The sequence below is a fragment of the Perna viridis genome, chromosome 6 (genome assembly GCF_037379345.1).
Source record: "Perna viridis isolate PV_CMFRI_1.1 ecotype Kerala chromosome 6, ASM3737934v1, whole genome shotgun sequence".
NCBI classification, from domain to species: Eukaryota; Metazoa; Mollusca; class Bivalvia; order Mytilida; family Mytilidae; genus Perna; species Perna viridis.
The window spans coordinates 13,273,919-13,298,544 of record NC_142450.1 but is presented as its reverse complement, the minus strand read 5'-3'; the positions used below and the strand labels follow the sequence as shown (position 1 = coordinate 13,298,544).

General features: G+C 31.6%; 2 protein-coding genes and 1 long non-coding RNA gene across 4 annotated transcripts in view; 2 read left to right on the top strand and 1 right to left on the bottom strand.

The window, feature by feature from the left end:
• Nucleotides 1-342: 342 nt before the first annotated feature.
• Nucleotides 343-14,684, bottom strand: LOC148613715 (uncharacterized). Its single transcript, XM_088586429.1, has 10 exons — nt 14,596-14,684; nt 13,051-13,070; nt 10,708-10,817; nt 9,002-9,098; nt 7,316-7,459; nt 6,326-6,574; nt 5,468-5,630; nt 4,749-4,846; nt 2,632-3,684; nt 343-1,837 (listed from the first exon to the last, which is right to left on the bottom strand). Exons 1-6 carry the CDS (start codon nt 14,682-14,684, stop codon nt 6,549-6,551), a joined length of 486 nt encoding a protein of 161 aa, XP_088442555.1. The 3' UTR covers nt 343-1,837; nt 2,632-3,684; nt 4,749-4,846; nt 5,468-5,630; nt 6,326-6,548.
• On the top strand, nt 10,897-20,517 carry LOC148613714 (uncharacterized). Of its 2 annotated transcripts, XR_015923431.1 has the most exons (4): nt 10,897-10,982; nt 17,634-17,716; nt 18,809-19,446; nt 19,853-20,517. It is a non-coding gene; the product is annotated as an uncharacterized LOC148613714 (long non-coding RNA). The 2 variants fall into 2 exon arrangements; XR_015923430.1 differs by having other exon boundaries at nt 18,809-20,517.
• A 2,610-nt stretch (nt 20,518-23,127) lies between these two features.
• The window catches only part of LOC148613712 (peptidylaminoacyl-L/D-isomerase polyprotein 2-like), a 55,689-nt gene continuing 54,190 nt past the window's right edge, over nt 23,128-24,626 (top strand). The window contains exon 1 of the mRNA XM_088587255.1: nt 23,128-23,956. The gene's annotated coding sequence lies outside the window, so the exon portion shown is untranslated. The remainder of the gene's footprint in view (nt 23,957-24,626) is intronic.

Here is a 24,626-nt window from a genome sequence, read left to right as displayed (position 1 = left end):
CTCAAAATATGAATCTGGCTTCATAGTTTCTGTAGTGTTTTATCTGAAGTCTTTTTTTTTAGGAAAGATGCGTTGTAAAAAAATCCAAACCTAAGACTCTTTTTAATGTTAAAGACAAAGCGTCATCTTTACAGAATGTTTCAAAAGGGTCTGGCTTAACGATGTTCCTTTTTGATAAGATAAGCTATAAAGTCAGCCTCATAACTGGGAATGAAAAGGTCCATGAATACCAGAGCACAATTTTCCAACTAAATGTCAGATTCTGTTAAAAAAAAGTTCATCATACTGGACAGGTATTTTGTCGATTAAAAAACATCCTCTTTGGTACATTTAGACAATGAATTGGAATCGATTCTTTATTTTGCAATTCATGGAGACTATCTACCAAGTACAACGTATCATTTATATGTCATTTTCATAGTTACATACATTGATCAGTTAACAACACGTTTTTAGACCAACAGTTATTTGAACATCAAGTTGTGTTTGTGTGGGTTTCTTTTTCGTATTGATTTTCGTTGCTGATCTCTTCCTGTGTTTTCTTGAACGATCTTATTTCGTCCAGGTTAATGTCGTCAACATTAAATGGCATTTCCTTCCATTTCTTCATATTCTTCACATAATCCCTCTCTTTTACATTATATATTTTGATGCTATCTTGCGCTAGAACTAAAAAGTCACACCCATGCTTCGCCATTATTACTCCCTAGTCATGATCACATGGACCATACGCCTTGTACTTTTTAGTAAATCCGTCGTCGAAGTTCTTCTTCTTCTTCTTCTTCAATGGTCCTATTGTGATTCATTGATTGACATCATTGTCAATAACAACATGATAGACTTCACATCTTCTGTGAAATTCTCTTTTACAAATGATCTCAAAGCATTTTGTGCAGTGAACTTCAAATTGGCCGTCAATCTTTACTTTTTGGCTGCCTTCCTTTCTGGTTTCTTTTTTCATCTGCATACGATATTGAATGTTTTCTTCCGTATTTGTTTGCCTGTTCCGAAGATGAACAGTATTCCATCAGGGAACAGATGAAACTCCATCCGTCAAAATCGGCATTTTCAATCAATACGATTTTTGACTTTTTATGAATTAAATTGACTCTGTAATTGAAAATACTGCAAGGTTGATTTAAAATTTAACCAGTTTACATTCACAACAATCCATTTATTTAGCTATATAGTACCTTCAAAGCTATCAAATCAATAACCGATCTAATTGATTCAAGGAGACATGTTTTGCCCAATTCTCTCCGTACCCCTATAACCATTTTCTAATTTACTTCAAATCATACTGCCAGCTGAAAGGCTCTGTTATACAAGTGAAAAACAACTCCATAGTCATTAAGAACAACTCATAATGAATCCGCGAAGTTGTTTCTGTTCTATGATTCTGCATATTGACCCGGGGTTTAGTGTGCATGGAGTATCGTTTTGCCCTTCGTGTAATCTGGGTTTCAGTGGACGATTTCACACATAAATTTGTTATGACATCACAATACTTGGATATATCATGACATCATAACTTACAACTAATTGTACACTCAAGATTGTTTGTGAAGGGAACTGCAGATGTATGTATTTATCAATATTTACATTTATAAAGGAAACATTTACATAACAATTAATTGTATATCAACTATACTAGAATACTATAAAATTGGTATCTCTCATTTGTATGCTAGATAGTGCACTAGTCTTTTGTAGTTTACAGCCATGTTACATTTCTTAATATTTATGCCTTCAAATGCGACAGAGGTTGCTATAACACATCTATACGTTCCTTGGCTAAATTTCTCAAGAACATCCATCTGGTCTTCTTGTGAGAGACCTAGAACAGATTAGTACTAAAATAAGAGTAACGTCAATACAAAGCTAGTTTAGCAAAATCATAGACGTCAATATGCAACAATGGCTTACATCGAAAGAACATTCCATTTGAACATTTGATTAGTTACAAACAGTAAAATCAATTTTAGCTCTTTATACATATAAAAATTGTATCAAAATTTAGAACATACAAAATCAAACGGTAAATGTGTATGCTCTTCAGAAAATACCTAATCGTATAGTTCAATATAAAAGGATAATTAAGCAAAAAAAAAAACCCGACAAATGAATCATATGGTTTGCAAACTATGTTTATCACATGCATCAAACATGATATGAACACAAATTGTTTCAGCTTACATATGATTATTGAAATGATTATCATGATTATGCAAATCATGTGTTTTCAAAAATTACGATTATCATATGTTGCCAAGCCACATTGAACTGACTTTAACCAGATAATTATTTGACAATCATGTATAAGTTATCATATGATTATCATATATAAGTTATCATAATTTTACCATGTATAAGTTATCATAATTTTACCATGTATAAGTTATATCATATGTTTACCATATGATTATTATACGAATTGGGATCCATGTAATAATCATATGTAGTATATATGGCTAACAATTGACTCTAATCCGAACCGCATTCTATAAGATATGTGTATATTTATGGAGGAAATCCGTGTAAAAACTTGTATGCATCATCAAAAGATCAAAATGGCACAATACGTCATTATGACTATTTTCGATCAAAACAAAGAAATCAAATAATATCTACCTCCCTTTTTGCACGACACACTGCTTCCGGTGAGATGACAGGCTTTAAGATCAGCCGGTAATCGCTCTGCAAGTATTTTAGCGATAATTCTAGTTCTCGCAAACACCATGAATCGGGAATCAAGTTGTCTGTCTTCATATTCGCTTTCTAATATTTTTACTAACTGCACCAAGTCACGGTTGGAATGCTCCCGAAAAGGAATTTTGGCTACAACATCTGAGAATGGGTCGTAATTCGTTCATCATATTTTGGAATACAATATACTATTTGCCATTTCAGGTGTTTTCAACGGGAAATTAATTAATTCAGTCCTTGCTGAGAAATTAACAAAGTAATTACAAAAAACGTTTTGTACAATAAAAAAACCAAATCCTTCACAAATAAATATATTTGAGTACATTTTATATATAAACGAAATTCTTAGATACAAAATTTACAATTCTCAGCAGTTTTGGTTAAATGACGATTAATAACAAACATTATTTTCCTTCATATTTATATATATACTTTGTTATGAAAATTTCGATGTTATTATGACAAATTTGACCTTTTAAAAATATTCATAGCTTACTGGCCTACATCTTTCTAAATTCAAAATTTAAATGACTTCATATTTATCTTTCAACACATAAAATAAACGCTCACTCAAAATCTTTATCTATTGCTTTTTTGCCAAACACATTTTCCTTAAAGTTATTTGAGGTTTCCAAAAGTTGTATTTGTTGTTCTTAATCAACTTCTAGTGATGAAAGTGCAAATAAAAAAATCAAAAATAAAATAGAATTTATTTTATATCATAACGCTATTGAAAATCAGTTTAAGATTTTTTTTTTTCATTTCGAGAGTGGAACATTAGTTCTTGCTCTTCACAAAAAAAACATCACTTATTTACATTTGTCTCTATATTACCCTTCATCAAAATAATTCAATCCTTTTCCTGTGGAGAACCTTCAATCTGACTCTCTTTCTCGAGACTTTCTAATTCATTTTGTATAAACGATTTTACATCGGCATAATCCAGATCGTTGTTGATATCATAGGCCCCAGGTACACCTATCAACATTAATAAAGGGTTTAACCAGTAAAAATCAAATGCAATGCTAAGCTACATTGTACGAATACCTACTTGCTCCAGGATGCAAAATGAACTTTGGTTAAAAAGGCTGATTAAACCACTGTCATATTACCTTTTAGAATAGTATTCTAGCTCTACTAATTATGCTTGAGTACATATTAGATTGCAGGAAGACACAGAGCAACTTTGCCATATATAGTCTATAGGATTGTAATGGTGAAGACGGCAGGAAGCACAATTAATTGTACAGGAATGTTACCATTTTTGTTTCCTACATCGATGTTTCCAATATGAGAGAGTATAACCATTATTATGCACATGTAAGGACATGCTTGACATACGACAGAATTTTGGATGATTATCCATAAAAATGATTTTATTTTGTATTTTAAAGAAAAACAAAGATATTCTCATACCAGATTCATTTTATATGTTTGCGAAATAAAACCAACATAAAACTGTGAAAAAGTTAAATCGTTAAATATTTTGATAAAACCAATCACTTCGACTATGTTTTCTATCAGGTTGAAATGAAACGGGTCTAAACCGAACCCCATAATGACTAATGGAGGTAGACCTAGGGAAAGGGACACAACTCTAAGAAATCATTGGAACGTTTGTATTCATCGTTTAACATCAATCACATGTTAGCATCAAAGTAACTTGGACTGATTCTGTTTCAGATAAACATCTTGAAAGGCTTTGGTGAAATTGAAAAAAAATACAAACATTTTACTAATATCAAGAGTTATGTCCCTTACCCTAGTTCTAACTCCTTAAACATTGATTCAGTATAGACATGTGTTCGATTTACCAAGGTCGTTGTACTGAAATATATAAATTGTTGCTGAATAAGTTACAAATGTATTTACTTTTACATATCACTAACTTTTTCAGAATTTTTTTTATTTTTTCATTCCTTTTTTGCAAAACGTCAATGTTTTATATGCTTTAAACAAAACTAAGTTTCATACGCATGTGATCACAAATAGCATAGTGCAATACTTAGATGGCAGATATACAACTTTCGTCCTCAAAATACCTGACGTATGTTGCATCTTTTCCTCTATTTTCCCAGTAACGTCTGTGAGTGTTTTGGATATTTCATCTCTTCTTCTTTAGGCTTGATTGCAATACATTCTGTAAACAATCAAACACGAAATACAAACATTTTTTTTCTAATTTTGATTAGAAAGCTGTTTTTCCTCCATACGGGGTTTAGATAGAGTAATGTCCACTTTCGTGTCGTCAGTATTAGTAATGTACATATGGCTACCGGAAAAAAAATGCCGCAGCGGCAGTAGGTGGAATAATTTAAATATACTAAAATTCATTAAAAATCGACTGACAGAAGGTCTAGATAAACCATATAGGGAACCGAATACAATTGAATACAGACTAAATCCGTATGGAAAAAAACAAGACGTCGCACTACAAACTACTTCACTAGCTATAAGAATTTCCCCAAAAAAACCTGGAAATATAAGGTGCTCAGGAAGTGGAAGCAGAACTTGCTTCGCCAACGACACACATCATATTGCAGATAAGTATAATTAAGTAATTATAGTAGTCTAGCGATAACACTGCTGTTTCCTCAACACAAGTCACAAAGGGGTCCCATCAGAAAAAAAATAATCACTCCTTTACAAACATCTCTATTGGTCCCTTCATGAAAATTAGGTTCCATGTAGAATGATTGGGGCTAGATTTTTCTGTCTATTCAAATTAATTTTCGTAAGGGGCGATTAAGTGAAGCAATACCTTGTTGAGGTTCATCAAAATATTTGTTATAATCCGCCTTCTCGTTGATTACAGTTGACCAGTGACTAACATATAGATTTGCCATCAGTGTTTTGATGTGTTCTGCAGCTTTTTCGTTGGTCTTGGCTTTGTATATACCTGGTGATGCAGTCAATCCTAACACCTGGTAGACAATAGTGATAATTATAATATTAAATAGCAGTAAAGCGTAAGTTAATTAATGCACATCAAATCCTATTACATGTAAATTCCTAATTCAGAAACAGTTACACACCCAATAACTAGCCTTTGTTTGTTATTCAGTTGTTGCACTTAAAAATCAAAATTATATAATTTGTGAATGAAATTGGCATGTTGCAAGAGTTTTAGTTCTTGATTAAGTTGGAAAGGAATGTATAGTTTTCTCGAAAAAAGTATACCTGAACACCGAAGGAATATTAAAAAATATGCATCTAACAGAATATAATAGAAGTTTAAACGATTTCGAGGATACTGGTTATTGTGTTTACAAGTTCACATGGTTTTACATGTCACTGCTTTGAAATCCAATCTTGTAATGGTATATCGAATTAGAAAAAAAATCAGTCAGGAAATGAACTGTGAATTCATATCAGTTAATAAAGGTTTTTATATCCCTCAAGTGAGATATACATGCTTGTCATTCAGTTTATCTTTCCTTCCGACCAGTTTTGAAAGCTATTTAGGACATTGACCATCGATTGTGTTGTAAATATACCTTAATACGTCAAAATGTATTGGAATTTCTGTTGAAATTTGTGAAATGTAATATCAATTATTGTTGCAAGTAAGGGGAAACGCACTTCTATGAGATATACTCTGTAAGTTTTGTTCAATTACCTGTGGCACATTTTTGTCAGGACGCTCATTTTTAAACCGTTTTCTTCTGTAAGAAGCCATTATGTTGTAGTATGAACTAAATCTCAAAGCATGATGACATTCATCGAATACAAGAAGAGTGAAATCGTCGATTCTGACTGACTGCTAATCAACTCTCTTTATGCTGTTAACTAACAATTGTGCTTTCATTAAATTTGCAAATGTATACTCGGTTCTTTCTTCGTCAGAAGTTATAGAACAAATCGATACCTGTTGTAAAATAAGAGAAGAAAGATTTAACTAGTAGGTCAATGTTTGTAAAACAAAGAAAGGTCACTTGAAAGCTTTCTCTCTGTAACGTACATGTACACGTTAAGACGTGTCGTTTGATGCAAAAGTTATATACTGTCTCAATCATTTTTTCATGTAGGAAACGTGAGTAAGACCGTAAAACAGTTCGTATTAACTACATTCCAAGAACAAATAACCAGTGAAAATAGAACTATTTGTTAACAATAGTAATGAAACTGCCAAGGCGATTTCTTCTTCATCAACATTTTTCACAATGAAAGTCGCTTTGGTAATTGTTTTATGAAACAAAATAACATGATGATTCTGTTCAATCTCTGATACTTTCCATTCTTGTGTGAACAATTAATGAATCGAAACGTAACAAATGTTTGAGAGTGAGAGTCTGAGAGTGAAATACATAAATGATTTTCATAATGAATTAAGCAGAGAAAAATTAACAACTCACTTCTAAAAACTATTTAATATCCATAAAATAATGCGTTGTTATTCCTCACAATCAAGAACGGTATGAATTATGTAGCAGTATAATAGCGTTTCTTAAAAATATATATTGGCAAACACAGCCAAACAATATCACTTTTAGTGGATCCTTTATGTTCATAAACATACTACTCAAATATATGCGTTGCTTGAAATGCAAGAACAGGACTTCACAGTCCACAGAATCATTAGCAATATAATGAGGCAGAAAATACATACGAAGTACATGAACATTATCTCTCATTACTCCTAACTTTAAAACAATTATGTACTCATTTACATTTTGGTCCTTCAACATATCCTGTGCCCTTTTGAATTGCTGCAAACAAAGAATATTGGTATTGGCTGTAAAAAGAACTTTCCCTACAAATAAGATAATCACCATATACCATGGAATCAAATCTAAGCTTCTTCAAAGCAGAATAAATTGTGAAAGGTTAACATAATATTCAAATCAACTTTAAAAAAAAAAATGAAAATTGAATATAAAGTCTAGTATTTGGACAAGTAAACATTTATATGAATACATTTTTGTTTGCCTTGTTAACTTATATTTAAAAAGACAAAATCAAGTATATGAATTTTTTCACCTTCTGGATATTTTTGGAGATGGTTTAGAATGACACAAAAAGCACTGTGGGTTTTACCAGAGTTAGTCCTAGAAAACACTATAGTATTTTCGCCATTTAGTGCCCTTTGAGCTAATTCTTGTTGGTATGGGTGAAGACTTATACTACTTGGATTTTTCGTTGTTTGTGCACATTTTCTTTACTTTCTAAAATAAATTGCTTGAAAATTGAATTACTGACGATGTGCTAAATTCGATATTTTACGTGCATCAAAGCTTCCGTATTAGAATATCACATGCAAACGGAAAAGACGTTTTGGGAACGGTTTGTGAGTGTCTATGCAGACACCACTGGTCTTCGAAATGATTTGTACTGTTTTTTTTTCTGACTTTCCATGTGGTATGATTTCAATTAATCTAAACGTGCGTTTAGTTTGTTTTATTTTTGTTATTTTTCAATAGCTTATATCTCTTGAATATATTCGTCAAATTTTTTACAGTACAAAAAATATTGTCACTTACGTAAACAGTTATTGTATTCTCACATTGAAACTTTCTATGAGTCATTGTTTTGAATACTTCCATCAGCTCTCTTGCTATTTTAAGTTAAACATGTCTGTATTTGAAAGCTATAGATTCCAAATAAGGAAAGGACGGACAATACTTTTTTTTAAATCCTTAGATGTTAATGACTACCCTTAACTCTCTCTTTTAAGTAGATGTGTTTGCAAGAGTAATCAAGGGAACCAATATTCTAGCGGAAATCCAAAGAATGTAATCCAAGGACGAACACCACAGATGGAAAACAGACAAAGACGATAAAAAACATATAGTAAATAAAAAAGAATAATACATATAAACTAACAAAAGTAAATGAAGAACTCGGACTCCACCAAATAAAATCATGCAAATTCTTTAATATGTGATACGTGTATATCCGAAAAAGGGCTACACATTTTAATACACTATGTATTTATCATAAAGTTGTGTTATCGGACTGTATAATGAACTGTATAGTTACTCATTCAAATCTGTTTTTTCTATGGAAATAATTAAAGTCGAAAATTCAATATTTTCTATTGTAGAGTAACTTACAAAGTTTTCTCCCTTAATTTTGAAATTTACACTACATTTTTATATTTATATCTCCTGAGAACAAGGCCAAATTTTATTTTTAATTTTAAGGAAAATCTCACAGGCTTTCGAGCCATGAATCACATTTTGCATGATTCTTATCTAAAATAATACTTAATTTCTGTAAAGAATAAAAACACTATCGACAATTGCATTTTGAATTAGTGTTTAGTAAACAAGATGTAACAATAAGAATATACAACCTTTAATGTAATTCTGAATTTTGGCAATGTCTCCATGTTTGAGTCCTAAAGAGCTTAATTGCTCTTTATCTAATAGGAAGAATGCTTCACAATCAATCTACAATAAAGGAAAAAAAGCTATTTATCAATAGCTCTTCTGACTATTAACAAGCTCATTTAACTCACATATAAATATAAAGCGAGTTCAGCAGTATTCCCTAAATATTGTTATAAATATATCGTCTATTATTAAAAACCCCGACATTACGTTTCGGCTTTACAGTTAATATTTGATGTACGGGATGTGCTTGAGAAATATTTGCCAAAAATGCCGTAATAATACAGCCTTTCAAATTCTATGGCATACTGAATATGAAAAAAAAAAAACGAAAACAAAACGGAAATCTTATACCTTGTAATCATATATTTTTACTCGGTCGATTTGTAAAACAAAACAAAGTTAAAAAGCTGCATTATTTAACTTCCTTATACGCTCAAAATCAGTAAATATATACACTAATCGATCAGATTTAGTATCGACCAAGTTTTAGGGCACGAATTAACAATATGACTTATTTACTGCGTATTTAATTTGTCATGTGCATGTACAACAAGGCAAGTCATGAATCAAAAATGTATGAACTAAACAAAATATGGTGTCCGAACCGACTCCGTTAAGACAGGTGTCATTTGAACTATGACCCTCAAGCTAAAATACTTTTCAATTGAATTTAATAAAACAGCACAAAGAGAGAACTTTAAATTATAATAGAAGATATATAACAATCCTTCGAGTCAAGAGATTTGTTTCTGTTATAAGTTTCTCTTTTCATACCTACTGTTTCTATTACTTTAAACTTAACCCAATGATCAAAGATTAAAGAGTTGTTATATGATTATATGTTGGTATACTTTGAAATGTAATAGTTAATTAAGTGAAAATGTTTGTAAGAATCAGGCAAAACGTGATAAATCAGAAAATAATTTGAATTATTTATCTGAAATGTTCATTTCCAATGCATTTTAATGAAATTTTAACCCAATAGTCCAGCATGATATGGACAATCTTGTCAGTTTTCCCTGATTCTGTTGGTGCAAATAGTTTAATAACTCTATAAAAATGATGGGTTTTTTTCTTACAATGTATCACTCACTGCCTAATTCTTACACAGACTGACACTTAACCAAATTTACTTAGACTTTTATACGGATTGCGTCTACATTATGCAGCGATTAATATCACCAGCATAAGCAATTGCACGGATGGTGAGTATTTTTTCGATGATGCAAATTCACATGGTAACTATGTAAACACAAAGGAAAACTCGTTACCTCGATTGTTAAGTCTATATTTATGGATACAGAATACTAGCATACGAAGTCACGTATTCAAAATCCAAATTACAAAAAACTTCAAAATACAGTATACACAGCCAAATGTGCCACATATGATAATTATATGGTGCTCGATTCATATGATAATCATATGGTAATCATATGAAAATCATATGATATTCTCATATGATAATATGGGCTTGAAAACATATGATAATCATGTTTGTTAAAAAGATGTGATTATCATATGTTTGTTAAATAATAATATGGTGCTCGATTCATATGATAATCATATAGTGCAAACCATATGATTTCATGTGTGACACATTTGCCTGTGTATTGAACGTGAATAATAGTAAACGTTAAAAGAGTGTCACAGTTTTACTTTTTACCTCCTCTTCTTTAAACAAATCACAGTGTTTCTGCAGTCCAAGATGCTGTAGTATTTCCTCAACTGTCTTCTTGTTTTGCTCAGGCTTATTGTGTGTTATACGAAGGTGACCTACAGAGCGGAGCGTAAACATGCATTGAACTAATATGATATTTTGAACAATGTCAATCACTGTTATTGTTTTTCTTATAGGGGAAGCAAACCAGTTTAAAAGAAAGAAATTAGTGAATGACATTTCATAAAGAATCGATTATCGTTTTACACAATGTAACAAGAGTAAGTGCGCAAAATAAAAATGAAAAACAAAACTTAAGCAATCACAATATATTCTGGCTACTTCTGATTTCCAATCTCTGCGTTAAATTGAAACTGATATTCAAATCGTCTCTCTATGTTTTATATATTTTATTTGTAGATAACAAAAAAGTGGACCTTTTACTAAACGGTGGCTCTGTTCTATACCGAATTTTAATGAAAAATATCATGCTTTATAGTACTTTTGCTGAGATATCCCACCGTGCACCCCCTTACTCATCAACCAAAATGTGATTTTTATGGTACCTGAAAAAAAAACAAAGCCTTTTTGTATTTTTCGGCGATGTTTTATATCTCGTTGAGGCAAAAATTATTTTTTATTTTATCTTTTATTTATTTTTTTTCTTGGGGTTGGGGGGGTGTTATTCGACTAATTTCTACTGACGTAAAAACACAGATATTTACAAACATGTTTGAAGGTATTAATGTAATGTCAGACAGTCACATATATATCAAATGGTAGCAAAAAAGTTGCAATGACACTAAGCGTTCTGGAGTAAAAGGAAAATATCTACCCCACCGAAAAATTGCATAAATTTATATAGTTCTAGTCAACACCCCTAGAGTATTTATGCTTCAGTAAAAATTAGTTAATTGGAATTTTCTGTTTAGCATTCCAACAAATAATATTTCGTGGGTTCTTTTGATGAATTGTTGAGGTTTTTATAGTCAGAAGTTATCAAAATTTGAAGAAAAAAAATGTGATTTTCGATTATCTCATAAAAGTAACATAAATTCAACCTTACAGGTAACCGCTCCACCAAATTTGGCATTATTCTATAGGTTATTCAATTTATTATATAGATAACAAAGATTTATCGAATTTGTGAAAACATTTTCGATTATTCACACAGTGAAATAAATTCAGTAATTTCACTATCGGACTTTCTGGGGCCAAAACGTCACACAACGTCAAATCACAAAATTGCAAATTTTGGTTAATAAAAAAGTAAATAAATAAGAGAAACAATTATATAAGAAATATGATAATTAATGGTTGATCGTGAATAATCAAAATATAATCACTCGTGCCGGAAACCGCTTTCAGATTTAACTTCTGTGTGAAACAAGTTTCGTACACTCGTTAACTCGATGCGTCCTCGACACTTGTGATCATTGTTTGATTATTCACAATTTCCAATTAATTATCCGTGTATTCCTATATACTAAAGTCAAAAACTAATTTTCATGATAAAATTTTTCCAACAAAATTTAAAACATTATCTCTGCCACTAGATAGTGGTCTCATAATCAAACAAAATTTTCATTCATAACATTTCTTGAGCGTCATGATTTTCGTCTGACAACCTTTTGTCAAACTCACAAAGAATCTCCATCAACTTGTCATATTTCCCCGTTAGAAAAAATCCGTTTTTTTCTAGGCATTTGAGCAAGTCAGTAAAACTTGAAATTTCAATCAAGTCTTTTGGTGTTACAACATATTCAAATCTCTCTTTCATTGTTTCTAGTTCTTCATATTGAAAACCAATGTGTGTAGACAACGTACTTTTAAATTTATTATGTAAATTCGTAAGCTTTTTCTTTGTCCGTTTTGATAAGTCCATTTTTATTCACTCAAAGGTTCAATAACGCCAATCTACAAATGTGTCATTCAATACTTTATACTGAACGTAACCGCTACTCCACTCTAAAACTACATGTCATTTATGATTCTTCTCCATTCTTAATGTTACACTGAGGCAAAGGATAATCACCTTTTGTTCTTTTTTTATTGTAACAAACATCTGAATAATTTATTTCAATTTGAATTCGATTTGAAAAGACGTTTTATAATATGTATATTTGACTGTCACATGTAATATCACAAGTGTATATGCAAAATTACCGCGTCCAAGGAGATTCCACAAACAAGGAAAACCTGCTCTGTTATTGTTTTGGTTAAGATCAATTGTTATGCCCTTCGTATTTGGACTTAAATGTAATAATGATTTCGATTAGTGTCTTATCTCTACACATGCTTCAACTTGAAAATCAATTAGAAAAACAATATACAAAAGATAACACTTACTATGACTTTTTTTGTACTTCCTTTTAGTTGTTCAAATGCAATCAATGAGAACCGATTTGTATATTATTTGAAATACTCAACATTCATTCAGGTTTCAATTTACCATATTCACCATATTGAATGTATAGATCGTCCTTATTACTGCATATATTAAAGTAACATACGAACACATTTGTTGTGCAAGTTGAGAACGAGTGATTTTTAGTTTAAAGAGGAAAGTCTTACGTACAATGGAAAGAGTTTTAATTGGACATTACTTATGGAAAGAGTTTTAATTTTAATTTTAAGTTTTAATTTAACTTATTATTGTAAGAGTTTGTTAACATTAAACATTTGCGTAAAACTATTTATTTGAATCGAAAAAGTATGCATGTAATTATAAATTCGCATGGAAACCATATCTACTCATCACATTATTCATTTTATCAGTCGAAATCCGTGTCCATCGCTTATGAAATAAAAACAAATTTGCTTTGACAATATGATAATAAATTTGAAAAAAAACAAGCTTACTGACTTAAACATTGGAAATGGAAATTTAAGGAAAAATGATATGATAAGTAAAATTGTTATCTTTATTACAATCAACTATTAGTTATGTCAATTGACAATACAAGGTTGCAAAACAGAATACAATAAAAAAAAAAAAAAAAAAAAAAAAAAAAAAAAAGTCCAGGTTCACCGTTCAAATTAAGAAAAAGGTGGTAAGCAAATTTCATTTTGCTACATTCTTATCAATCTTACAACTCTCATTTATGATACAAAACCAATAAAAGTACTAAGAGTACAGAAGTTGTAAAAGGTAGTAACAATTCCATATAATATATTATATTGGTGTTATTGTTGTTATTAACAATAAATAAATAGATAATTTCTGATATGAACGAAAGGTTTCTTAAAGTTTGCAATTGTAAAATAAATCAGGTTTTCACTCATATACTCTTGTTGAAACGTACCTTTTCGTATGTGTCTTTGCCACTGTATATCAGTTGTTTACTTTATCATACGTTTACTTTGTTTTTTACTTCATGCTCACAACAATGTCAAGGAATTATGAACAACTACTGATATTGTGACACTCAATCCGTTTTAATTGTTTTAAATAAGTTATTAGACTGAATTAGAGTTCAAGACGTTTTTTTAATCGCCTGTCTCTGCCATGAACTTTTATTTTCTGCATCAAAATATGGTGACTAATAAATATTTTGACACTTTTAAAGTACGAAAATTCATTTTGTTACATTCGTATATTCATACATATTCTGTTGCAGCATTTATTCTGAAGTTGATATTCATCGGCAAACTTTGTAAATGTAAGGGAATGTTTTATAAATTGACACATTTTGCCTATTTAATTAATTAAGAAATAAGATGTTTTAATATTAAAATTTTCCTGAAAGAAATGAACCCATGAAAAATGAAATATTTTGTACATATGTTACATTATTTCAGTCATCATTTTTTTATCAATCTTTTCGTATAAAAATGCGCTTACAAAAAATAAACTTAAACTTGGTTAAAATGAAATATATACTTCTCACTTGCCCCATGCCCCGCCCCACACCCCCATTCCCCACTGCCCGTCCCTCATTCCACAATGACCCATCCTCATTCCTTATTTCCCCAATCCCCATTCCCAATGCCTCATTGCCTCATAAAATGAAAAGTTTATCCCATACAGGCACTGTTCGTAAGAATATCCAAATTGTAGAAAACCAAAATTGAAGAATACTGTAAACAAGATTTGCTGTATGATTACAAGATCTCTTTCAAAAGCAGAATGAATTCCACATTTGTGTTTAAAGCTATGAAACCTATCTAAGCCGCACCCCTTATGGACTCAAAACTTTGTTCAGTTTAAATATTTGTTCTGTTTGGTTATTAAGGTCTCAAGTATACACCAATGTATAAACGTACCAACGCTTTGAAAAGCGTCTGTTTTAGATGATTCGGTTTAGACAGGTTTGATGAAACGAAGAAACTCCTTAGCATACTTATGATAAATTAATTCTATTCGACGTTTTATGTCGTCATTCTGTTTTACGTCAAGAATTAAGAGCTATTCTGTGTGACCATCAAAATTAACCAGAAATGGTACATTGCAAGTTTGGAATTAAGTATTGCACAATGATAATGTATCATATGAATGTTTAAAAAATGGTATGCTTTGCTATAAAAAAATCGTGTCACCATAGCAACAGCGATAGTTTTGTATGGTCTTCACAGATTTTGTCAAATTTGTTATATCTGTATTGTTCAATAAAAAAAACATCCAAATCTGTTTATCTGCCATTATTTTGGTATTAAATTATGATCTTGATATAATTAACTAAATAACGATAGGAATACAATTGATTTATTAATTTATATTTCTTTAATAAGACTGTCCTTGTATCACTTTCAATGGCATTTAGAATCAAAATGACACTACATTGAGACATGTTTTATTTCAAAATGCAACTAAGGAAATTTCTGATATCTTATTTTTAGAATATTTAATACGTGTAAAAAGTAATCTTAAGAAATCAGAATAAAAAATATATTGCAAAAAAAATCAAATGATGTAGTGTGACACAATTGGCAAACTGCTTATCTCTGGACAATACCACAAACTGACCCTTTTTTCACATTTATAGATAAAATTTATAAAGAATGTATTTTTTCTAACATTTTAGGGTACATCATATTTAAATCTTTTCCTATGATTATTGTCTAGTCATAGGTTTCCAATTACAGTTATCTTTCCTTTTATCTATCTAACTCTCTAAAAAGGAGGCTATAAAATTCGTCTGCTTTTTGAAGAAGATATTTGTTTACAAAATAGAATTACTTGCATTTTTAAATATCTTGTTGATTCTGCATAGTGTTCAGGGGAGTTTATTACATTGAAAAGGCATTCCGAGGAAGACATTAAAATAATAGTTACTGAATGTGGCATTTTGCCTGAAAACTTGTTTGAAAGTCCTTGTGCATCACATTTTGCAAATATCTTGCAAAGATATAAAAACGAAGCAGAAGGTTATAATGCAAAATACCCGGGATTCTAAGCACACATCCTGAAGCTAATGTTGCGTCTGCATGTAACATTCTACCAACGAAACGATTAAAACCGAAAAGGGACTGGATTTTGACGTTTGAAAATGTTGTCACAATTCGAGATAATGGCGGCATTGTTCTTCCTGTTGGAACTAATAGGTAGTCTTAGCTATGCCATTTCAATATTAAATTAAAGTTTTCTTAAACATTAGCATCACACACACATACACACACATCTGGGAGTAATAAGACCGATAGAGAGTCCGAACATACATGTACGTAAAGTTCAAAGATGGGCTGGTCTCGTAATCAAACAGCTTAACATGACTGTACTACACAACACATCAGTGCATGTTGGAGGAGGCTTGCAATGGTGGATTTTACAAATAAATATTCTCTGAAAATAACTAATCTGACCTGCGGTAGAAAATAAAAAAAAATATAAATACTCTTAATGTTGTCCAGATTCTTTTTTTTCACCTGATAACAGAAAAAGAGAAAGAAATTTTGCCAGAAATAAATGTCTGACCGAAAACAGTGTAGTAATTACCTTGATAACTGACAATAAATTTTCTTACCTGAAAAAATTCCAGTCCTCCCTAAGAATCAAGTGGTCATCCCCTACATGTAAATTTTCTGATCTGCTTAATTTTCATCAGACTTTTTTGTTTGGAACAAATACATGTAAAAATGATTTTTATTTGATTTACATATACAAATATGGGTATTACCATATTATATTCCTTTCCTGCAATAAATTTACATGTAAATTGGGTTCAGGGTGTATTTTTAGGGCTTTCCATCTTATCACAGACACAGAGTTTTGCCAGACTAAATAAAACATTTTGTAAAACTAATTTGTATATGAACATACATGTATCTTCCATTTCAAGGGTGTTTATGTCTTTAAGGTTCCAATACATTTGTCTCTAAGAGGGAGGGCGGTGTTGCAATCCCAGATACATGTATGCCTTGATGCGCAGCACACTTGAAATGAGACTTTATTATACATGTATATATGAACTTTAATGTTTTGAGTTTATGTGTATGAGAAAAAGAAGTTGTGACTGATTTTGTAAGTTGTGAAAATCATTATTGTGACTTAAATTAATATTCCAAGCCCCTCATACATGTCAGAGTCTAATGGTCGACCTAAAGAAGTGTCAATTATACAGCTGTATATGTTCATGTACAATGTCAGGCTTAGTTTTGCAGTTTGATGGTGATTGAATACATGACCATGTACATTTATGTTCCACTGCTACATGTAAGTTAGATTGAGCATCCTACGATAGTTTTACCTGTGTCATCAACGGAGTACATACTTTGAGTAATCTCTTACTCGAAAACCATTCAACTTTGCATAGTGTTTACATACACATTGAAGATGTGCACATCCTATTTTGGAGAAGCTAAATAAAATTGCTAAAATTTTGCCATTTGAACGTAGCCATTTCCAAAATATTGAACATGTACCATTTAAACTTTGCACAGTGTTTATTCATATTGAAGATTTTATATTTTTTTAGGATTTCTATATTTTTCAGCAACTTGTGCAAACTGTAGAAAGATCATTTGTAGTAAAACTAGGGAATGTAAGGATGAACATGTTGAACCTGTTGAATGCAAGGTATATTCATGTTGGTGTTTGTAATGGCTTATATGACATACGGATGTTGGATAATTTAATAATTGCAAAATCTTTGAATGAACATGTATGCTCATCTACAAATCACTGAAGGGTAAAATATACAGATATAAAAATGTACATACATTTTTTTACATACACATGTATTATTTTAGAGTGATTACAGCCATTAATTCATTTCATAGTGATCATGTTTTTTTTAGGATTTTTTATAAATGTAAGCTGTCATGGATGTAAACCTTTTTAAATAATTTTACAAATCACTAAACCATAAAATAAAAGTTTATGATGATAAACTTCACTAGACATGTTATTATGCAAGGTTATAATTGTATATCACTCTAGTACTAATATTTACGAATTTGATAGGGCATAAGTTGGACATAAAGTGTTAAACCAAGCTCGGATTGAATGTACATTTAAACAAGTCAGGTAATTATGAAATACATGTATGACTACGTGACAAGTTGCTGCCTGAACAACTTTCAGTTTAATGAACCTGGAATTAGAGTATGGAAACATTACAAAATTGAGCCAGGTGAAAATTCATTAAAATTGAAAAATGTACATGTACGTGTCAGTCTTAAATGGAGGTCCGATTCTAGGCTGAATTTTATATTATTAGATATTCAACCAGTGAATTGTAGCAACTCATGTTTACCTACTCATGGGTACATCTATGGAAGTTTTCAGCTTCCACGTGAAATCAAGTCAACATGTTATCCTTTCCAAATAGCATGACGGTAATTAGGTTTGCCCCTTGCTTTGGCAGGGAGACATTATTTTTGACTTGTCAGTCTATCAGTCACAAAGTTTGTCAGCACAACGCCACATACACTACTGAACAGAAATTTACAAAACCAGGTATGTAGCATGGATGCCATATGAAGTTGTGCATATTACCTGGAAATCTTGATTCACTGGTTTATCTGAGATTTATAATTATGACCCTTTGAACTTAGAAATGAGCAAGACAGTTTGAGACATATGTCTTTCTCAAAAACAAATTTTAATTTGAACTAACTCTTGTATTTTCATATAACATTGATTAATTTGGAAACAACATTTTTTAAGATAAATTGATACAACATTCCCAGGATGAGACACTAAATCAGCCATCTCTGAAAGTTAGAGACACGAAAGAAGAAGTTGACTTCCGCAGCATTAGTCATCCATCTTCTCAACAAAACCAAGGAATACATGTATTGACCTGTTCCAATGAGGGCTGTACATCATCATTTAACATATTTACAGAACTGAATGACCATGCAATAGTTGATGAATGTGTCATCCAATCGGAACGTTTGAAAAAAGCTGACCTACTAAAGACGGAGTATGGAGTATGTTTAAAACCTGTCTGATGCTCAAGTCCTTACAAAAGACTATATTGTGATTACAAATTGTTTAGAATAGGAAAGCAACACAACGCTTACCAAAGGTTGGGGCATCAAATCAGAAAGAAAAAAACAACAGGTTCCATGAAAATCAAAAGACTTGTTTGATAGACCGTTTTAATATTGGGGTAATAACAGGACGTAAAGAGGATCTTGCAAACGTTTTTGTATTGATGAGAAGTGTTCAGAATGCTAATGGTTCAAGACGATTTTCCATTGAAGAATTCCACAGCAGATTACTAGTTTTTTTTTAGTCACTGTCGCAAGAATGAGGCTGTGAGAGAGCATACAATTTCTGATATTCAGAACATTTACGAGGTATAGAATACTTATTGTACACCTGATAAGAGTTAATGGGTTAAACATTGAAATATGATAACAATTGCATCTTTTTATCTAATTTTTCTTGTAAACAGTGATAAATGTACCATGTCTATCCAGAACTATCATCTATATAGAATATAATATACTGTTAGCTGAACTGTATATTTACTAGACTTCATTCAGTGAACAATGATGGTTAGTTGCTAATGTTTTCAATAGTCATCAAGCTCTAATTTATTCTTGTCGTGGAGTGTAACACAAATTATCAATAGGTCATACAAAGCAAGTTATGACTTGCCTTTAGACCTTTTGTCTTAGAAAACTGGACTTTGTGTAAACTGTAACTTATATCACATACACTTTCACAGTATTTTTTTTGAATATGTGACGTTTATTATAGGCAAATATGAAACATTCCCAACAATATATTTTTAAAAATATATTCAACTTGACAGTTTACAGGTAAATTATTATTTAGTTCTGATAAAAGAGTAAGACAGACATTACTAAATGATTTCAATTTATTCAATAAGCAATCTTCTTCAAATACATTTACCCGTCCCAAGGACCCATCCCCCTCCAAAAAAAAACAACAACAAAAAATCGTAAAATGCCCAATTAAGAAATTCCGGTTTTTGGACTTTGCTTATTTCAATAACTTATATAATTATGAACACTGTGAAGGTTGTTACATTTTATATTTAAACATATATTTTTTCATTGAAATTATCATTTTAGTGATTTATTTTGCTATTTGAACAGAATAAAGTAATGAAATATTGCAAAAATTGGCTTTTTCTGTTAATCTTACCAATATAAATGGACAAAACCAAATTATCGTTGTTATGGTAACATAAAATATTTTTAAAAATCATTACACTGTTCAAAGTATTTACTATTCGAAAGGGAATATTTAATAGGAAAATAAAACATTCTGAGAGATGTCATTTCTCATTAATTTGTGGATTCTTTGGTGGTTACATAGAATTGCTCTTAATTCCTTGTAACTTTGCCGAAAAGAAATTATATAACCCCTTCAATATTTTTGGTCTTCTCTGCATGAAATTGGGCGTATGCAGTTTTGAATACTTTATTTGTGATAATTTGGGAAGCAAATGCAAATAAAAGAAATATATTAAGTTATAACGGATATTTTCTTGCAAGTATATTATCACTTCGAACATTTTTCTCGTCTAAAAGCATTTATAACAAATAAAAATGTTTCTTTTACAAACATGGAGCGCACTGGGGGGGTTTGTTTGTTTGTTTATTTATTTTTTTTTTTTGTTTGCTTAATCGAAATACTTTTTAAAGGCTTAAGGACAGAAAACAGGCACGAAGGAATAGTTCACCTGCGTTGTTCGACGTAGTATTCAATGTTAGCGTCAATTTGATTTGGAGATATGGCGAACTGTTAAGGTTAGCTTTCCGTATTTATAGTATCTGAATCAAGTTATATACTTGAAATCAAATTTCTCGTCATTGTGTAACTAAGTTTGTCGTCGGTGTCTTATATATATGTCGAAATTAGTGCAGAAATTAGAAAAAAACAACATAGAATATAAACAATTCTGAAAAATAGATTATTAGATGGATTTTCCATATCAGCCCTCGACCCAAATCGGACCTACGGCTACAAACCTCAAGTCTGAATCAGAAGATTTCGGAATTATACTGGAGCCTATATCGAAAATCTATAATTATCTATATATTTTTCAGGAGAATCAAGCATTTAATTTACAAGACCGTAATGAAAATATTTGTGTATAAAGAATTTGTCGAGAAAGAATATGATCCATGCAATAATAATTATTATATTAGCAAATAAGCAAATAAAACCTATAAATGAATAAAAAGCTACTGTGTCACGAAATGTCATACGGATTAATTGGTGCGCTAATTATCAGAATGGCGTTTTCCAGAGCTGAAATGAACGTCATCCTCTTCGTACTGCTAGTGTCTCTCTTGGCTCATTCGAGTGCATGTACGGACACCCTAAATTGAAATATTTACTATGCGTGAATAAAGAAGAAAAAAAAACCGCTTGATTCAATAAAGTTCATTTGAATGCACAAATGTTCGATTCACATATTTCAAATCAAAGAAAGGATATGTTTAAAGTAAAGACGTGTTCAATGTTGACAACTCCGATAGATGTGTCTTGTATACTTGACGCACTTGTATGAAGATCGCGGTACAACAGATTGATTTCGGATATCCAAGGTAACCAAGTTAAAATTTCAAAATTAAAATCTTATTTGAATGTGCACTTTGTAACAGTGTTTGATCCATTTCTCATTTATAAAATAAAATATTTGTGCAATTTTAAAATTTCCTCTCGCATAGATTCCTTTGTATTACAAGACGTTTTAAAACTGTAATTTGTGACTTCACAAACGTCAAACCTTTTTCCCCACCCATGGGGAAGATACGGAAATTACCCGTGGCTAAAATTAGTAATATCTGTGTCTCTTAAGTGATGAATAATATACTTATGAAATTGTGCAAATCTAGCTCAGTCCATAAAAATATCCAAAGATGGTTACTTGTATTCATACATACAAAGTAACAAAAGCAAATGAGCAACTCGGACTCCACTAAAAAATGGGAGCATGGACCAGCTGCACCGGTAAGGGTAAGCATCATCTGCTTTTCTAGAAACACCCGCCGAGTTGCTCATAAAAAGTCAAGTCCGGGGTAGACAAACGAGGAAAGGAAAACTGTGACCCGTTGAATAAATCAGTTTTCTGGCAAAATGGATACACCATAAAGATCCACTAGTTCATGATGACGACCATAAAACTTCTGTAGTGATGACTTCACTCTTGTAGCAACATAACCCTGTTCCAGAAGCCTATTTGTTAGAGTTCCAGCGCGATACAAAAAGTCTGTGTAATTTCGACAAGCTCTTGCATAACGTATGAGTTGCAATACGAACACTCCATACGAAGGTGCTGAAGGGATGTTGCCACGTATGAAAGGAAAGTTGACAATTCTGAATGAAAAGTCATCACGTTTGTAGTAAAGTTTGATCAATAGTTTTCCTTTACCATCGTTTTCTAAGTGCAGGCCAAGATAAGAGTCGAGCTTTACAATGTCTGTAGTATCCTTTATCTCAAGTTCTTTTGGGTAGATATGATGTATCAAATCCCGGAATTTAGGATTGTTCAAAGATAATACGTCATCTATATAGCGGAAACTGAGATTAAAGGATCTAGCTAAACGATATTCTTTCTTTCTGATCAAATCAGCTATGTATTACATTCTTTTGATTACCGCTATAACTTGGTTCCCTTGATTACTCTTTCGGTATAAAGACAAGATTTTTCAATGAAATAGTGTATTCATTCAGAATTATGGACAACATTCGACGGTTCAACATGATCATCCTAGACCCGTTGCATGTGTTGTCAGAACCTTTTTTCAGCAACGAAATGTCAATGTCAATATGTGCTGAATTTACCAGCCGTATCTCCTGAAAGGTGTCCAATTGATTATTTATGGGACAAAATCGACAGTAGATAGCGTAGTCTTCCTTATCTACATATTACGTTACAGGAAATTGGCTCATTATAAGTGAACATTTAGAATAACGTTCCCAAAGCCAAGTTGGTATCATCCGTGAGATATCGCTGCCACGCATGCATTGACGCAAACGGAGCTCATATCTGTTACTGATTTTGTGAATTGCAAAATCGGGCAAGTGTTTTTGAAACCAATAGTACAACGATTTTCAATCGATAAATCAACAAAAGAAAAGGAATTACAACATTTAACATGTGTGAATGTATAAATACCGGGAGTGATTTGTTTTATTTTCCTAGATTCCCCGAATATGTGAGGTGCAAAAAACAGGGAAACATTTATTCATCTTCCTTGATATTTAACGCGATTTCAAAGTAATGCAGGAATTGTTAATAAACATAGGTATATTTGTAAACAAAAGTTTCCAGTTGTATTCTGGCATATGATATGGTCTAACCAGGTCATGTGTGTTTTAGGTCCTGTTTACAAAATACAAAAAAAAAATGTCAGCACATGGGTCAAGCTCCGAACAGCGTCCGACGTTCGAATTCTATGTAGACGCTGTCGCTAGCCCTCTCAGAAAATGCAAGAATCTTGTAAAGTCGGGGAAAAAGTGAATGATTTTACGCGACGTTTTCCGATTGTCAAACGACTTTTGATATGAATAAATTCGAAAATGAGGAAACGAACGTCTACCTGTGCGCTGAGCATGCTCATGGATATCCAGTGTACACAAGAGGAATGATGATTAATAGTAAATATCTAATAAGGCCGATTTATCAATGCTTTTTTGCAAGGACCTTTGCTAAAGCAAAGAAATTAAAGATATCTAACTGAATTCAGCAGTCATAACAAGACGTTTAGCAAAACAGTTTCCAGTGATTTGTCCATATTAACAAAAAGTGTCACAGTTTATTACTGACTGTAAAATCTTTGAAGCAGCAAAGATACTTCTCGGCAAGAGATCGATCAAATTTAGGTAGGAAATAATAATATCATAATATTATTTTTATTACATTTTTATTACATTTGATTAGGTAACTTCTTCGTTCCAGAGAAATAGCGGCAAGTAGAGCATACAAAAAAAAAAACAAAAGCAAATGAGCAATCCGGAACCCACTTAGGCAAAATGCACAGATGCAATGGAAGGAGAAGCGTCCTCTTCTTTTCTAGAAAGAAGTTGCCCCTATAAGGTCAAGTCCGGGGTAGACGAAAGAGGAAAGAAATTATGACGCAGTTAACAAACCGGTTATCATGGTGACGATGGATGCAACTAACGACCCCCATGTTTGTGATAATGGTCATTAAACTTTAATGTTGTAGCAAGATAACCCTGTTCTAAAAGCCTAACTGGTAGAAGTCTAGCACGACAAAAAGTCTGCATAGTTTCGGTAAGCTCTGGAATAATGTACTTATTGTCATATAAATAATTATACGCAGGTGATGAACGGATGTTGCCACAGAGAAAAGAAAGTTGGCGTTACAGAATGAGAAGTCATTGCATCTCTTGTGTAATTTAGTCGAGTTTTCTTTTCAGATATCCAAAAGCAGATCAAGATATGTAACTGGCTTCATAGTTCCTGTAGGGTTTTTATCTCAAGTCCTTTTGGGGAGATGCCTTGTAAAAAACCCAAACCTAATCTTTACAG